The 18,395-nt window shown below is 43.5% G+C and overlaps 1 protein-coding gene across 1 annotated transcript in view; it reads left to right on the top strand.

Annotated features, from left to right (window-relative positions):
- Positions 1 to 18,395, top strand: part of Cfap70 (cilia and flagella associated protein 70) — a 68,785-nt gene that overhangs the window by 12,123 nt on the left and 38,267 nt on the right. The window contains exons 2-8 of the mRNA XM_038310075.1: positions 1,262 to 1,364; positions 2,627 to 2,813; positions 5,077 to 5,175; positions 5,357 to 5,436; positions 10,041 to 10,220; positions 11,382 to 11,564; positions 15,278 to 15,372. Coding sequence (XP_038166003.1) covers positions 1,302 to 1,364; positions 2,627 to 2,813; positions 5,077 to 5,175; positions 5,357 to 5,436; positions 10,041 to 10,220; positions 11,382 to 11,564; positions 15,278 to 15,372 — 887 coding nt within the window. The 5' untranslated portion in view covers positions 1,262 to 1,301. The remainder of the gene's footprint in view (positions 1 to 1,261; positions 1,365 to 2,626; positions 2,814 to 5,076; positions 5,176 to 5,356; positions 5,437 to 10,040; positions 10,221 to 11,381; positions 11,565 to 15,277; positions 15,373 to 18,395) is intronic.

Genomic DNA, 18,395 nt, shown 5'->3' with positions numbered 1-18,395 from the left:
AACATGACCAAGACAATCCCCTACAGGATTACAGTCCCAGAAGATTGTAGATTTGCCTAGTTGATAGTAGTAATTATCACACCTAATCTAGGCTATGTGGTATCCTATCTCAAACAGACATTTATTTATTTGTTAGTTTGTTTTTTTAAGTGAGAAGGTGTTTGGCTATGCAGCCCTGGGTGACTGGTTTTAAATTCTATAAACCAGGTTTGCTAGAACTCAAAATCTTCCAGCTTCAGCTTCCTAAGTGCTGTGGATACAGAGTGTGTGTAGATGGAAATTTTCTCTGTCCCTCCAATCCCACTGAACCAGTCTCTTTCTGCCCACTGGGTCCCTGCAGCTGCTTATGATATTAAGCTCTAAGACTTAATATCAGTTACAATTGTTTGGCCAATGGCATAGGCTTCTTACTGACTAACTCTCTTTCTTATAAATTAACCGATGTCTATTAATCTATATGTCACCATGTGGTTGGGGCTTATCGGTGATGCCCTGGCATCTCACTTTCCTGGGGGCTACATGGCATCTGCCTGACTCTACCTTCTCTTTCTCCCTATCTTTGTTTCAATTTCCCACCTAAGTATATTTTGCCTGGCCATTGACTGAAATAGCTTTATTCATCAACCAATAATAAAAATAAATAATAAATAATAGTCACAACATATAGAAAGACATCCCACATCAGGTGTATGCCATCACACCCAAACAATTTACTTTTTTTAATAACTTTTTTTTAGGATTCATTTATTTTATGTATATGGTGCTCTATCTGCATATACACCTGCAGGCCAGAAGAGAGCATCAGATCCCATTACAGATGGTTGTGAGCCACCATGTCGTTGTTGGGAATTGGACTTGGGACCCCTTGAAGAGCTGCCAACGTTCTTAACTGCTGAGTCATATCTCCAGCCCCGAACAATTTACTTTTGAAATTGTTTATCAAATTATTTGAAAATAAGGGCATATGCTGTTGTTGCTTTCAAGAATCTATAAAGCAGACATAACACCCAAAGGGAACTTCTCAGACTGTGGAGGAAATGTGAGGAGAACCTGTCTTGTGATCATTTGTATGTCATAGATGTATATATTTAGGGACTTTTAGCATCAGTTAGTGGAGCCGCGCTTGTGACAATCCTCAAAGTATTTCCCCTCCAGCAGCAGAGGTTGCAATGCTCGCCTATAGCGAGCCTGCAGCTCCAGCGGTCCTGGGTGTGATGTGATGTGGTAGACAAGAAAACAGATCTGTTTGTTATCTTTACAGAGGCCAAAGTGGGCCAAAGAGACTGTGACCAAGTGCTGACATGGATCAGGTGTCATCCACAGGCAGGACGGTGCACATCACTGTGACAAACGCATATGATTTGGTAAACTGATTCTTGGGAACCCACAAAGCCCCTATGTAGGGGCATGGGGGGAAGAGTGATGCTGTACCTCATTTTACTCCTCCCAATTATTTCATGTTGTTAGTTTATACTGAGCAAGTTGTAATGGCAAATGTCTAAACTATCTGGCCTTTTGAATGCTGAACTTAGCAGGTAGAAACAAACCTGTCTTAGTCAGGGTTTTTATTGCTCTGAAGAGACACTATGACCATAAAGTAAAAGATTTAACTGGGGTGGCTTACAGTTCAGAGGTTAAATCCATTGTCATCATGGCAAGAAGCTTGGTGGCATTCAGACAGACATAGTGCTGGAGAAGGAACTGAGAGTTCTACATCCAGTCTCTAAGGTAGCAGGAAGAGAGACACTGGGCCTGGCTTGAGCATCTGAAACCTTTGCTTGCCCCCAGTGCAGTGACACACTTCCTCCAACAAGGCCACACCTTCTAACAGTGCCACTCCCTGTGGGCCTGTGGGGGCTCTTTTCATTCACACCACCACAAAGTCATTTCTGCCTTGCTGAGTAATTTCCTCACCCTACTCTTTCTTCTGAGGCAGAGTTTCACTATCCCAGGCTGGCCTCAAATTCAGAGCAATCCTCCAGTCTTAACCTCCTAGACTCTGAAATTATACCACGTCTGGCTTATAAATTTTACCCTATTCTTCTGAAAAGGTTTTAAACTTTGTGAATTCTTTCAGTGATTAATTTCATTTTAGGATTTCAAATAAGAGACCTGCAATAACTACTAAAAATTAGGTAAATACTGAAATTGGAAAATATTCACTGCCCTGAAGTTTACAGAAGGATTCTTTAAAAGGACATAGTTAATGAGCTGTTTGTTTAATAATGTGTATATCAAAATGTACACTTGCATACATATTCACAATGAAACATAAAATTATATTCTGAAATGTTAGTAGTGCCTACACATTAGAATAAGGCCACAGGAAATTTATTTCCCTGTATATTTTTTCTCAAATTTTAAAGATATATAGCAATATATTTTTAGGATCAGATAATACAAAAAGTGATACCTTTTTAAACTTTAATGAAAATGACTCTTAAGTAGAATGTTGCATTTAGCTTGAACTATATTTGTTTAATGATTTTCTACTTGTCCCATTTGTATTTGTGGTGTAGCTTGTTGGGGAAGAAACAAAATGATGTTTGGTTCAAGATAAGATAGGCTACCAGATATGCAGAAAAGTCATGCATTTGAAATTGTAACGTGATGTTTCTGCCCACAGAAAGGCTTTAAAGGAGACACCCCAGTTACTTTTGTTCGTGCAGAATTCAACCAGGCAGTTCTTGGAGACTCTTCCAAAATCACTGTCTCTCCAGAAGGAACTGCTAAGTACAATTTTACCAGCAGCATTGATCTCAGTCCGGATGGAGGAATCACTTTAGATGACCTCGCCCACAAACCTTTATTCCGTAAGTCTCATGGTTCAAGGATGTCGTGCAGAGATTCTGAGTACTCAGCACTGTGATGGGAGAGCTGCATGTTCCTCACACTGTATGGAGAGCTGCATGTTCCTCACACTGCATGGAGGGTTGCATGTTCCTCACACTGCATGGAGGGTAATGCAGTGGACTTTGCTTTGTCTGCTTCCTGCATCTGAAACCATGACATGCTAATTTTATCAGTTTTTCATACTTTTTCTTCTGGAAGTTTCATTTGTATTCCAATAATTATGGTTGTCAGGTTTTAGGGAAAATGATTTTTAAAAAAAGCCCATAGAACTTGATACATATTTTAAAATTGTCCATTGTTTATCTGACATTTGGGTCTCACTGGGTAGCCTGTGTTATCTGTGCTTTTGTATATGCACCATCCTAAGTGGCCATTTTTCACTTGCTTCTGCTGCTAAAAGATGCTCTTCTTAAAATCAAGTCTGGATTTCATTTATTTCAGAATTTCCAATTCAGAGAAATATCTGTAGCATAACAGATGCTTGAAGAGTCTTTGTTAAGTGAATTAGATGGATAGATGGATGTTTTCTGCATCTATATCTTATGGTTTCCAAGTAAACATTCTTTTATCTCTGATGTAATTTGTTACACTTGTGTGCTAGCTCTTTTACTTTGTTTTGATCTGTAGTGTGTGTGTGTATGTGTGTGTATATGTATGTACATGTGTGTGTTCAGTGAGATACGTGCTCATGTATTTTGTTGTGTGTTCATGTACATGTGCATATGTGCAGAGGCCAGAGATCAGTATCAGGATATTGATCCCATATTACTGTTCACCTTGTTTGTTTGTTTGTTTTTTGAAGTAGGGTCTCTGCCCGGTTAACTCATTAGCTCCAGGAATCTACCTATCTCAAGATTTGCCCACCCCACCAACACCCTAACCTGGTGTCTTACTCACTGTCCTACTGCTGTGAAGAGATGGCAACTCTTATAAAAGAAAGTATTTAACTGGGGCTTGCTTAAATTCAGAGGTAATTCTATTATCTCATGATGGGAAGCAAGAAGCATGTAAGCAAACACTACTGGAGAGGTAGCTCAGAGTTCTACAGGCAGCATGAAGTGAGACACTGAACTTGGCTTGAGCATTTGAAACCCCTTGGTGACACACTTCCTCCAAGAAGGCCACACCTACTCCAACAAGGCCATGCCTCCTAGTGCCACCTTAAACATTCAAATATATAAGCCTATGGGGGCCATTCCTATTTCCTATTCACCCCACAACACCTGGGATTGCATATGCTTGCTAGAGGCTCCCACATTTATGTGAGTTCTAAAGTCGGGTTCTCATGCTTGCACTGCAGACACTTCATTGATGTGTGTTTTAGTCTGTAGTCTTTGTATTAGTCAGAAGTCTCTAGAGCAGTGGTTCTCAGCCTGTAGGTCTAAACAAATGGGTTGCATATCAGATATTTACATTATGATTCACAACAGTAGCAAAATTACAGTTATGAAGTAGCAACAAAATAATTTTATGGTTGGGGTCACCATGACATAAAGAACTGTATTAAAGGGTAACAGCATTAGGAAGGTTGTGAACCACTATTAAAGGAACAGAACAGACTAAATGAATGTTTGTTAAGAGGGAGTTATTTATTAGATTGAGTTCCTTGATATGGTTGAGGTAGTCTACCAATGACTGCCTCACACTGTAAAGACCAAACATCCAATAGTCCAAAAGACTTAGTCCTGAGTACTTCCAGCCTGGTGTGTAGTGAGTCTTTCTCTGTCCTGCCAGACAGCTCCTAAATAACCACATGGAGACTTCTTATTAATTATCGAAGCTTGCCTTCTTGTTGATTGCAATTTTTTCATGGTGAAAACAAGCACACACAACAGTCTATGGCACAGTGGTCTGTATTCTGTCAATTATATTTTAAATAAATGCTGATTGGCCCATAGCCAGGCAGGAAGTATATGTGAGACAACCAGACAGGAAGTAGAGCAAAATGCCTCTACATTTATGTGTTACAGACAAAAAGTGCGGAAGTCACTGAGCTAGGGACTTCTCACTGATGTGCCTCCTTGGGTTTCAGGATAATTGTTGATGTTGCTGTGATTGCTGTCTCTACTGAGATTTTAACTGAAGCATCACACAAGCCTTCTTGCCATTGAGCTATGGACCCCCATGTCAGAACTCATTTTCTTTAACTTGGACTTTGCTTGCCATGGCTTTGCCATCTGATGCAGTTGTTAGAAGCGTTCTCATTTTCTTTGACTCTTCTAGTAACCGTGACTGAGGTTTTACCAAAGGAAAAGAAACAGAAGGATGAGAAGACCTTAACTCTGGGCCAAGCTGTGGTGGACCTACTTCCTTTACTGGAAGGTCAGATGTGTAATTTATCCAAAAGTGAAAAATAACAAAATGCATAAAACCTATTTCTAACAATGTGTGAAACTCAGCCTCCATGGGTTTAAAAGGTTTTTGTGGGAAACAATGGCATGTGTCTGTGCCTGCATTAGTTCTGACTTGACCCTTTCTTCTTTGGCTCACCTTGACCTTATAGGAGAGGACTCATTTGAAACGACGGTCCCGTTACACCCTGTGCAGGGGTCACCTTTAGAAACTCCTTCGCCAGGCTCTAAGGTAACCCAAGTTTTAAGTCTTAGTGTTTTCAGCCGCCTCATAATCCAGCTATTAAGGTCACATTCAGGTGAGCACAATGCATTGGGCACTTCCTCTCACAACACCGACAGTGCTAGTTTCTGATAAATGGCATGAGTAAGGCTAAGTCCCACCATGTGGATTATAACCCTTTGTGGTGAATCAATATGGCAAAGAGCAGTTATTGGTTACTTTGTGCAGTTCAGCAAGTAACTTAGGTAAGGTTTAACTATGGAAACGCTTCTTGAGCTGGGTGCCAATGGGTTAAATTATATATGACAGTATGTACTTAGGCATGGCAGCCTGCCTCTGGCTGAAGACTCCTAATTCAACAGTACCAGCCAATACCTTATCCTGAATTCCAAAATGTGAGCCTTTGCAGCATGCTGAAATTCTCTTCAGTGACTCCCTGTAAACATCTGGACACACCATTCTAAAACTGAACTCAGCATCTTCCCTAAAATTTATCCTTTAAAAAAAAATCTTAGTGCCTTGGGCTGATGACAGTACCCGTCCATGAAATGGCATGACATAGGACTAAGTTACACCCATGGGTCCCATCTACAGTCACTCACCAAATCCAACCTGTTAGGAATTTTTCCCAACACAAGCTCTCTGCTGACGCAAAAATCCCAATCAAACCAAATCACAACAAACCAAATTTAAAAATATCCAGGTTTAATGGGAATCCTGCACTCTCAGGTAGCCCCGAGGGGGAACCGGGGAGGCCACAGTTCAAATAGACTGGGGTAGGGTCAAGACTTGGCGGGCACAGGGACATGGCCTCCAAAGATGGAGGCCAGAGACGGGGCTTACATTCCAGACTGTTTGTATAAGGGATAACAGGAAGCTGAGGTGATATTTTGACTAACATTTAGGCTCTCTTGGGAAAAAGGGGTGTTGACTCAAGTCTGGCTACTTCCTGCAGGCATGGGGCGACGTGGGGAAGGGGAGAGCTGGGTGTTGGTGGGTCCATGCTCAACAAGAGGTGTGGCTGGAAAGGCATCCCATGTACTGTCATCCCGGAGATGTCAGGCATCTGTTTCTTGGGGGAGGTGAGAAGGCAGGTGTCTAGGAAGAAAATATTGTTATTACCAAAGATGAGTGTGCCAGGATGAGGAGCAGGTAGGCCCTTCATTGTGGCATCCTGGAAAACCAGAGGGTGGAAGGTTCTGTCTGCTGGACAGACCAAGTGTCCTGAGCAGGTGCCCGCTTGAGCCTGGAGAGATGGTACCAGCATGGGTGTCCCAAGAGCTTGGCAGCTGAATGGGTGGTGAGGATTACCATGTGAGGTCCTGTCCATCGAGGTTTGCTCTCAAACCTAGGAGTTAACTGTTTGAGGAGTACTCTGTCCCCTGGGGAGAGTGGGGCAGGTTTAGGGGTATTTGGGTCCCCTAGTGTGGGGGCAGGAAGACAACTGTCAGCCTGTGAATGGAGAAAGGACCTTAGGAGGGAGAGGTAGGGTAGGTACTCCACCAGTGGAGGAGCTTGGACTGGGAGGTGATGGTTAAGGAGAAAGGGCCTGCCATAAAGCAGCTCAAAAGGGCTCAGGCCCATAGGGGAATGTGGGGTGGCCCTGAGGCGAGTAAGAGCAATGGGGAGAAGGGAGGGCCAAGATAACCTGAGTTCAATGGAGAGCTTGGTTAGTTGTTGTTTGTTGAGTCCATTGGCCCTCTCCACCTTTCTGGAGGATTGTGGATGGTAGAGGGTGTGGAATTTCCAGATGTTGGGAAGGGAAGAGGTAGACAGGGAAGGAGAGGATTGTGGAGAATGTTGCTCCACAGAAGGGGGTTGGGTAGTATGGACTTGAGGGAGTTGGGGAGGGACCAGTGCCTCTGACTGCATGGTGCTGCAAGACACTGGCTACTAAGGGAAGGGCAAGAACGCGGAGCTCTTAAAACCATGGACATGTAAGCTCTGCTCATTTATCTTTATTGGACAGGCTCAATTTATAAAGATTTTGTAAGAGGCATCCCAGGGGCCACAGCGGATCTGGCTTTGAACTGTATGTGCCCATTTTAAAGTCTATGACCAACCACGTGGCCTAAGTCTATTACAGTGCATCTGCTAAAATAGCTCTCAGGCCTAACAGGTTCGTGGAAATTGAATGCTAGGCGTCCCTGGAGCAAACAAAGCCCACCTCAGCCAGGCCCGGTCTTGCCGGGGTCTAGCCGCTGTTGAGATCAAACTCTTGGCATGAGCTTGTGGCTTCAACAAGAGTCCAATAGTCGACAAAAGTAAGTGCCAATGGGTCCCCCCAAAACCCTATAGCATAGACAAGAAAAAGGGACTCACCAAGACGCAGCTGCTGTAGCCCAGGAGTTTTAGTGTGGTGCAGAGAGATCAGATTGTAGACTAGGGAGCTTTTGATGCGTGGCCTAGGGCCACACGGAAAGGCCACTCTCCCCGGTGGGACCTCCAGATATTGGGAATTTTTCCTAATGCGAGCTCTCTGCCTATTCAAAAATCCCAATCAAGCCAAATCATAACAAACCAAATTAAAAATATCCAGGTTTAATGGGATTCCTGCACTCTCGGGTGGAACAAGCAGGCCACTAACTCGACCACCATGGGAGGGGGTGGTAACAACCACATGGGAACTTTCCAGGTAAGCAGTTTAAATAAACTGGGGAGTGGTCAAGATTTTGCTGAGCTCATCTTGACCCTCCTCCAGGGAGGGGTCAAGACTTGGCGGGAACAGGGATGGGGCCTCCAAAGATGGAGGCTAGAGACCAGGGCTTACACACCTATGCTCCTTCCTAAATTACACCCATGGATCCTAACTACAGCCAGTTTCCAAATCCAACTGATTCTCCTTCCTAAGTGTCTAAAGACTTTTTTTTGTGGTTTTCCTGCTCCAAGCTACCTCAGCTTTCCTTGGCTCCTTATGAGTAATCTTGGCACTTACTTATCTTTGGGTAGAAGACAGCACACTTCTTTAGTCCCCTTACATTAGCTTTTCTTTGAACCCAGAATTATTTTTTATGTCCTTTGCTGATCCAACTCACAAACTCCTTTATAGCCTGAAAAAGGCTTTGTCATTGTTTCCTACTCTCTTCCAGACCAATAATTAATTATTCACTTCTTTGGTGCTTCTCAAAGAGAGTATTTTGTACAGGGTTTGTCATAACTCATAAAGCTATGATACGAATAATGAAAGGAAACATGTCCCTTTTGTTTTTTTGGTTTTTTGAGACAGGATTTCTCTGTGTAGCCCTGGCTGTCCTGGAACTAGTTCTATAGACCAGGCTGGCCTCAAATTCATAGAGATCTGTCTACGTCAAGGTGTGTGCCACAACTGCTTGGCTGGGACTTGTCTGTTTTATTAGCATATTATTAGCAGTCAATACACATGTAAGGGGCCAGTGGGATGACTTCATGGGGAGCACACTTGGCTGTCACATTGATGAGCTGAGTTCAGTCCTAGGAACCACACAGTAGAGGGAGAGAACCAGTTTTCACAAGTTGTTCTCCGACCACACCCATTCACATAAATAAAAAACACAGACAGACCAGACAGACAGACAGACAGACAGACAGACACACACACACACAAATACTTGAAAATGTCTTTTTTTTCAAGACAAAGTTTCTCTACATAGCCTGGGCTTCCCTGGAACTCACTCTGTAGAGCAGGCTGGCTCAAACTCACAGAGATCTGCCTGCTTCTGCCTCCAGAGTGCTGAGATTAAAGGCGTGCAGCACCACTGCCTGACTGAAAATACCTTATGATAAATGACTACATTTAAATGATAAGAATACCATAAGGATGTGGTGATATACACCCTTGTGTGCACCTGGGAGGCTGAGGCAGGTAAAGTTCCTGGCCAGCCAGGGCCACTCAGCGAGAACCTGTATAATAACAGCAATGGTGACGGTGATGTTGACAGCTTAGGTATAAAGCACTTACCATACAAATGTGAGTACCTAGGTTTGAATTCCCATAGTCCATGTAAAGCCAGACCAGTGGAAAGTGAAGACCAGTATCCATGGTTGTCCTTTAGCCTCCACATGCTCACCATGGCACATATGTGCCCGAACACATACACACACATCATACATGCAACACATCCCACATAATCATAAAATACAGGCTAGCAAAATAAAAGCACCCACTTCATGAGTGCCTACTGGTTATGCTCTGTGTGGAGCCATCTAGCTCCTGTTCCATGTGTGCTTGTTTTGTTGGTTCCTCCCCCCTCACCCCAGATGGAGTTTCTCTGTGTACCAGCTCTGGCTGTCCTGGAACTAGCTCTTGTAGACCAGGCTGGTCTTGAACTCATAGAGACTGGCTTGCCTCTGCCTCCTGAATGCTAGGATTAAAGGCGTGCGCCACCTCGGCCCAGCCTGTGTGTTTGTTTCTCACCTCACTGTTGTAGAATGAAAAGGACGCCAGTTCAGCAAAACTCTCCAGTTCTCCTTTTGACTCTTCAACTCCTGGTACCTGGGGAAAAATAAATTTGAAGTCCTCTGTTTGGAAATAATTAAGTTTAACCTCGTTTTAAACAATAGTAGCAAATAATGTTAGTAAAGACTATGAAGACCTAGGGGAATTTTCCTGAATGCTGCGTAATTTTGTTTTATAGCAGTGCAGTCTTGATGTGAAGGTATTTGTGACAGAGCCGCTACTGACGGCAGCCCAGGTGTTGGCAAGCAATCTCCTGAAGGTCACACTGGAGGCCGCCTACTCCGTTCCCGAGTCATTTATGCCCATAGGGCCTCAGCAGAACTACATGGTTGGGCTACAAGTTCCATCAGTTGGAGAGGTAAAGCCCTGCTCCCAAATGTCTGCATGGGTACAAGCCAGCCTACACTCACGGCCATGTTCCTCCCCGCCAAGACTGCACTCAGACCCACTCTACCAATGGCAAAGATTTTAGGCTTAAAAACTAACATTGATTTTTTTGTTTTACATGTATATTTTCATAACCATATGCAGTTACACAATCTATATATTGCATGTAATTTATATTAATCACCATATAGTTATGGTCCAAAGAATGTACACTGTTTAAAAGTTGCCAGTTCTTGGTGTGCTTATACGTGGATTATTTTATGGGTTGTGTGTAAGTATCTCATTATGCACTGCTTCCTCCTAATTACAGGTATTGTTTAGCTCAGATTTCTAGATACAGGAACACATAAGGTTCCTGCTGGAAAGGCCCACGGTGCAGTAAGTTAATGACCTCACCCGTGCTGCTGGCACAGCTTTGTGCATGCAAATTATCATACCACTCATGTGCTGGGGATTTAGGTGGGTCCCAGGGACACTTGACTTCCATTTCTGAAACTGGAATAATCCAAGGTGAGTCCGGATGTTTGCTTTCCTGTCTAGGAACAACCCCATGACTGTGTGTGGAACATCTATGTATTGCTCAGCTCCAACTTCAGGTTTCTACTAATTTTGGGGGGTGAGCTGGTGAGATGTCTTAAAGAGTAAAGGTATATTGCTGAGCCCAATGACCTGACTTTAATCTCTTGGACCTACATAGGGAAAGAAAACACCAGCTCCCAAATTCGTGCACATGCATGCACACACATATAAGTTAATGTGTAAAACATGTTTTAAAGGAGTAATTTACATTTTATCTTGTTTTCTATAATTCACAGAGTTATACATTGGCACAGATAGAGTGAAGGGCATAGGCCCTATTAGGTAATCATTGGGATAATACCTAGAATTCTACTGGAAAAAGTAGTAAGCAAACTTTTTTTCTTTTTTTGGTTTTGAGACAAGGTTTCTCTGTGTGTCTTTGCCTGTCCTGAAACTCACTCTCTAGACCAGGCTCGTTTAGAACTCATAGAGATCTGCCTGCCTCTGTCTCCAAGTGCTGGGATTAAGGCGTGCACGGTCACCGCCCAGCGTTAGAAGACTAGCTTCCAAAGCCCTTTCCCAGTGTCCTCACATCTGGCACTTCTTGTTTTAGAAAGACTACCCTATGGTATTCAAGAATGGAAATCTGAAACTTGGAGGAGAAAGAGAAGTCGTTCCCCGGCCTAAAAAATGGCCTATTGCTAACATTCTTGCTCCAGGAGCTAATAACATTCCTGACGCATTCATTGTGGGTGGTCCCTATGAGGAGGAGGAAGGAGAACTCAACCACCCTGAGGTGAGAGAGAATTTTCATGCTAAACACCGTGCATTAACAGATTATAAGCCCTTTGTGAATCTGAAATGTATACACACACACACACACACACACACACACACACACACACACCTGGCATTTGTCGAAACTGGTTACATGTGAAAATCAATATCTAATTCTGCAAATAGAATAATTTACATCCAATTTACTCTTTCTTTTGCATTTATTTCTTTTTGAGTAGATAAGTGTGTTACTCAGTTGTTACTATAATGAACACAAGATAATTTACAAAGAGAAAAGGTCTGCTTTGGTTCACTGGAGCTTCGGCTCTGTGTTGGGTTGGACCCTCTGTTTTGTACCTAAGGAGCCTCTATTCGGCTTCCTTTCCTAAAGGCTCCAAATCTACCAGTAGTACCACTTGTGGGGCCTTTAACACAGAGACATTCAGCTTCCAAACTATAGCAAGAATAATGCATTTCAAGATTTGAAGTTAAGACGCACACAGTAAAAGTCCTTCCATGTATGTGTCTCCTTCCTAATTCGTTCCCATGTTGTTTCCCTAACAGTTGTTTTGTCAGGGCTTCTCCCATAATAAGCACAACCATGGGAGATTGAGAGACAGCCCAGTCCCTTCCTGGGAAAGACAGGAAGGGGGTCAGATTTCAGGACAGACTTACCAATCAAAAACAAGTGCTTAAAAGAAAACAATAAAAGGTTCCTAGGGCTATATTTCTATTAGCCTTCCATTTGATGATGATTCCAAAGGTTGTGAAATAACATTCAGACAGCATTATAGCAAGATTTATAGAAAGAATGATTTTTCTTCTTTTTTTTATTTTTATTTTTCAAGACAGGGCTTCACTTTAGCCTGGCAGTGGTTGTTCATGACTTTAATCCCAGCACTCCATCATTTGGGAGGCAGAGACAGGCAGATCTCTGTGAATTTGAGACCAGCTGGTCTGCAGAGCAAATTCTAGGACAGCTAGGGCTACACAGAGAAACCCTGTTTCCAAAAAATTTTAAAAATTAAAAAAAAAAATTCTTGATACTGGAGAGATGACTCAGTTGTTAAGATATATAACATAAGATCTAAATATATAAAATAAATTATAAATATAAGGGAATTATACATATTCGCTAAAACCAGAACAATCAGATTTGGTTCTCAGCACTCATGTGGAGGACCACCACCATCTATAACTCCAGTTCTAGCAGACCTGATGCCCCCTTCTGGCTTTCCTGGCCACCAGGCACACATGATGCACAGCAAACCATCTTTACCTATAGGCAAGGAACCCATGAACATCTTTTTTTTAAACAAAGTTTTTTGTTTGTTTGTTTGTTTTTGTTTTTGTTTTGGTAATCTAGACTTTGGGGAAGTATTCAGTTGTATTTCTAGAACTAGAACATATCAAGAAGTTACTCCTGGTGGTAGTGGCACATACTCCCAGCACTCAGGAGGCAAAGGCAGGCAGATCTCTTGAGTTTGAGGCCTGGTTTACAGAGCAAATTCCAGGACAACCAAGGCTACACAGAGAGAACCCGTCTCTAAGAAACAAACAAGAAGCCGCTTGTCTTTTTCTGTTTATTTCATGGTATTGCTTACATGAGGAGCAGGGAAACATGTCAGCTTTGCTTCACATATTTGTAGACATTAGTGCACACGTTTGATACTGTCCCCATCATTTTTACAGGCTAGTTTGCAATTTGCTTTGTTTTACTATAGTGTACCTTGGGTATTTTTTCACATTACTACATTAAAAAATGTTCATTTGTTTTCCTTTTTTGTGGTTGCTTATATGACACGACATTGAGTAGACATACGGTTATTCTTTTGGCCCTTTGAGGGGCAAGCCACGCCCACTCCCAGTGACCCTTGACCTCTTGCCGCCATCTTGGATCACTCTCTTCCTGTCCCTTTTCTTGGCGTTGACCCTCCTCTCTTCTCTGAGTTGTACATCTCTCTCTCGCCTATCTCATATCATCGAGTCAGATCTCTCTAGATCTCATATCTCTACTCTCTCTCTCCTCATCTCTCTCTCTCTGTCTCCTCTCTTTTACTTCTCATCGCTCCCTTCTTCTCTCTCTCTCTCCCTATCTCTCTCCTCCCCCACCTCTCTCTCTCTCATAAATGTCCAGTGTCCAGTTCTGTGTCTGCCTACTGTGTCTATGTGCCTTTTGCCGGCCGCATGTCCACACCGCCCGCTTGGGTGGCTCTCCCTCCGCGAGCTGTCTCTTCCTGCTTGCCACATGGCGGGACCAGCTAGCCCAGGATGAGCCACCGCTCGTGAACCGCCCTGGGATCTTGGGCTTCGGCTGCTCTGTGAGCTCACCGCCTGCTCACATGGCCCCCGGGGGTCTTGCAGGGACCCACAGTCGTCTCTGCCTTGGGACTGACTGTTCCCAGAGTCCTCTGCCTACAGCTGCTGCCTGGGACTTTAAAGCATTTTTTAAAAAGCAACACATACTTTAATTTACTTATTCATTTCCTTACTAATGATAATCAAGATTTTTTTAGAAAAGTAATTGCAAATGATTCTTGTACTAGTTGACAAACATCAGTAGGAACATTCAGAAAAATTAGCGACATGAGGATGTTGTTCTTTTCATTGGCTCTAATAAGCTAGTAATAAAGGTAACGACATTTAAAAATCTGAAATATCTTTTCATCTTTGTTTAGTGGATATTCACGCTTCCCTTAGATTTATATTTTATTTTATATATTTGGATCATATGTTTTAGTATACATAACTGTTTCTCAGCCATGATTGCACCTTAAAATTAGCTGCAAGGGAGCCAGGTGTGACACCACATACCTGCGATCTTTGCACTCAGGAAGCAAAAGGTCTTCAAAGCCAGCCTAGACTAAGTAGCAAGTTCCAGGCCTGCCAGGAGGCCAGCCTGGTCTACTTAGGCCCTATCTCCAAAACCAAACCAAACTAAAATCTGTAAAGCTTTTGTTGAGCCCTTGGTTGGCCTTGACCCCATCCTCCTGCCTCACCCTCCTCAGAACTAGGAGTGCAGAGATGTCCCACTCCAAACAGCCCTGGAAACCTTTTCAAAACAATGGCGGTGGTGTATTAGTTTCCCTTCCTGTCGCTGTGGTAAAAATATTCTGACGTAAGAAATTAAGGCTCGGGGCTGGAGAGATGGCTCAGAGGTTAAGAGCATTGCCTGCTCTTCCAAAGGTCCTGAGTTCAATTCCCAGCAACCACATGGTGGGTCACAACCATCTGTAAAGAGATGTGGCGCCCTCTTCTGGCCTGCAGGCAGACACACAAACAGAATATTGTATACATAATAAATAAATAAATAAATAAATATTAAAAAAAAAAGAAAGAAATTAAGGCTCACAGAACCAGGTGACAGTCTGTCATTTCAGAGAACTACTACTGGTCACGTCCCAGCTATATTCAAGAGCAGACAGCAATGAATTCGTGCACACAGCCTGTGCCAGCTGCTTTCAGGACCCTAATAAAATTAGATAAATAAGTATACACTGCCACTCAATAGGAGATCATTTTTTTAAACTCCATGATTTTTATGTATATTCTGAATTGAGATTCTCTGACTGAGGTTATGTGTATAAACATTTGGCACCTAGTAATGGGTTGATATAAACATGGCATTATCACAGGAGATTATCTTAGACTTGTAGCCGCAGTAGCTGTCATGTATGAGAACACTCACAGACCACCAGAATAAGCAGAAAATTCCCTCTGATTATTTCATAGGACAAGGAATTTAGGAATCAAGCAGAATGCATGAAGAAGAGGATCGTCTGGGACTTGGAGAGTCGCTGCTACCTTGATCCTTCTGCTGTTGCAAGGTGGGAACAAAAAAACGCACACCTAACCAGCCAGGCCTGCAGGCTGGGTACTGTCCCTCCTCCCCGACAAGGCAGGGTTTCCCTGGGTACCTCTGGTTGTCCTGGAACTCACACTGTAGACCAGGCTTGAGATCACAGAGATTCGCTTGCCTCTGCCTCCTGAGTGCTGGAATTAAAGGCGTGTGCCACCACTGTCAGGCTAGTTTGGGCTTATTTAAATACAGCATAATCTGCTAAAAACTATTCTTGTGATGATTAACTCAATCCTGTGCACACAACAAAACACAGCTAGATCTACTTGAGGAACAAAGTAAGCTTAACACAGATGAGAGGTGACTACATTGAAACTCTTTGTAAAGTCCATGTGACACCTTCCGCAAAGATGGGATCTACAGATTTACTGAGAAAAACAGGTTTATGAAATGGATCTGGAAGAAGGTTCCAAGCTAACTCCGGCTGCTCAGATTATGCAAAGGCCACCAGGCTAGAAAAAAAAAAAAATGTCCCTGTAGCCTCCTGGTGGAAAGGGGGTTTGAATTCTTTTCTTTGGAACTGAACATTCCAGATTCCCCTAGGGCACATCTGTGAGCACAAAGACCAGAGAGCTGACTGGGCAGATAAGAGTATTTGCTGCTCTTGGAGAGCACCAGGCTTTGATTCCTAGTATCCACATGGCAGCTCATACCCATCTGTAACTCCTGTCCCAGTGCCATCTTCAGACCTCTATGGGCACCAGGAATGCATGTGGCACACATACATACATGTAGACAAAATACACAGACACATGAAAAAATGTTTGCTGAAGTCCTGGCTTGTACTTTCCATTGCTGGCAGAAAGTGGGAGAAGGAAGTGTGTGTGGATTTAAAAGCATACACACTGCTAGTGGTGAAAGACCCCCCCCCCAAGCGGGGAGATTCTCACTCAAGTAACACGACCCCCCAGGAACTCACGAGAGACCGTCCTTGCTGCAATCACATGAGGTTTATTGACAGGACAGGAACCAGTGCACTGGGGCCCGAAACTCATTTCCCACACAGGGGTAGAGGAGTTCGACCCCGAATAGCTGGGAGAAGGGGTATTTAAGGGAAGAAACCACAACCCAATAACCCAAAGGGGGTAGGGAGGGTGTCATAGAAAATTCCAAAAATACCAGTGATGATCACTAGGGGTAACTCCCTTTTTCTCCAGATTGTTCTCAAGATTATAATCTAACTTTATGGTCAGCTAGTTCCTGGAACAGAGTCTCTGAACCAGCTAACCTAGATTTTTGGTTCTTTTCTCCCTGCTAGATTTTTTGGGCTCTACTCTTTCTGCTAGAGGGGTCTGGATTTATCCGGGTCTTTCGGTGGTAGATATACTTAGGAATTTTCTCCCTCAGAACCACACAGGAACCTAATAACTTCTATTTATGTCTCATGGATCATCTCTAGAAAGTACATTGTTTTAGTTGGACACATTGTCCCCAGCATGAATCAGGACGTCATTCTGGAAAGACAGGAGACCCAGATAACTTTCTCTGCCATAGAGAGCTGGTTACAGATGACAAACACAGGACCACCAGTGTGGCTGCAAGCCCAGTTCTCAGCTCTGACTTTTTAAAAAATATTTATTTATTATGCATACTATATTCTGTCTGTGTCTATGCCTGCAGGCCAGAAGAGGGCACCAGATCCCATTACAGATGGTTGTGAGCCACCATGTGGTTGCTGGGAACTGAACTCAGGACCTTTGGAAGAGCAGGCAGTGCTCTTAACCATCTCTCCAGCCCTCAGCTCTGACTTTTAAAAACAGATTTTTTTCAGAATAGTTTTACATTTATAGAAACATTGGGTAGGTATTTCACAGGTGTGCTTCTGGTTCCTACCTGCTCATGTTGTTAACATTCAGGCATTATACTGGCCTGTCTGCTGCCACCTAGAAAGATGCACCTGTCTGTAATCAGCACAGGCCCAGCCAGCCCCAGGCTCCCACGGCAGCACAGGGCTTCTCTGTCTTCAGGCAAAGGCCTAGCCCGCCTATGGCCGATGTCACTACATCAGGGCTGCCAGACTGCTGTAAGGCTCTTTACGCATGCGCCAAGCTCAGTCAGCTCCTCACTCTCTTCTGCCTCACTTCCCTTTCCTGGCCATCCGCTGGACTTTCTCTTTCACTGTCCCCACCCCATCAACGCCCACGTGGGTTGTTTGTCGTATATTGCCAACCATTCTCACGCACCACTAAGCTATAAATAACATTTGGTGCTGTTGACTTGGATGGGAACCGAGGTTCCAGTCTTTCCTCACCAGACAGGGCTCCTTCTTCTGGATAATTGTACTGACTACACGATAATTTTTGGCTGGAGACGAGATTAGTGAACATGACAGCGGGGCGCGACACTCGGGACAGTAGAAACTTGAGAAACACAGGACCTGCCACTTGTCCAGTAGTTTATGACTGGGGATTATTTGACCCCACAGACATCACTGAGTGGCTTACTTCTCAGCCACCATATTTCAAATTCATATCTTTCGAATTTTGTGAAGTCCCACTTCATCAGAGGAAGTTTTCAGAGGAAAATTTTTTGGAATCTATTTTCTTCCATCATGAGCGTCCCACTGAGCCACTGGCCCTTTTTTTTTTTTTTTTTTTGCCACTGGCCCTTTTTAATCTTGTATTTGTATCTGGGCATTAGGTTTGGGGAAATAGGAACTCGGGACTAGGGTTTTTAGTGTGAGGTTTGGTCTTGATCTGTTTAGGAGCTGAATATGGTGAACATTTGTCATAGCTGTGCCCCTGGTTTCTGGCTCATTTCTCCTACCTTGTCTTCTCTGGGCTGTCCTAAGAGCCCTATTAAGAGGGAACTCGGTTCTGCTGCTTTCTCCACTGAAATCTTGCTTCTCCTTGAGTGTCATTGGCTGCTGCCAGGCTTCTGCTGGAGGGGTGGGAATGAGTTCTCTGTGTTTCAGGTTCAGGCTGTTGTTCTCAGGAGTTCGTAGTCCTTTCTCCTCCCTCTCAGCCTGTTGTGAGACAGAGTCTGGACGTT

The sequence above is a fragment of the Arvicola amphibius genome, chromosome 13, assembly GCF_903992535.2.
Source record: "Arvicola amphibius chromosome 13, mArvAmp1.2, whole genome shotgun sequence".
Taxonomy (NCBI): domain Eukaryota; kingdom Metazoa; phylum Chordata; class Mammalia; order Rodentia; family Cricetidae; genus Arvicola; species Arvicola amphibius.
This window is presented reverse-complemented; position numbering and strand designations above follow the sequence as displayed.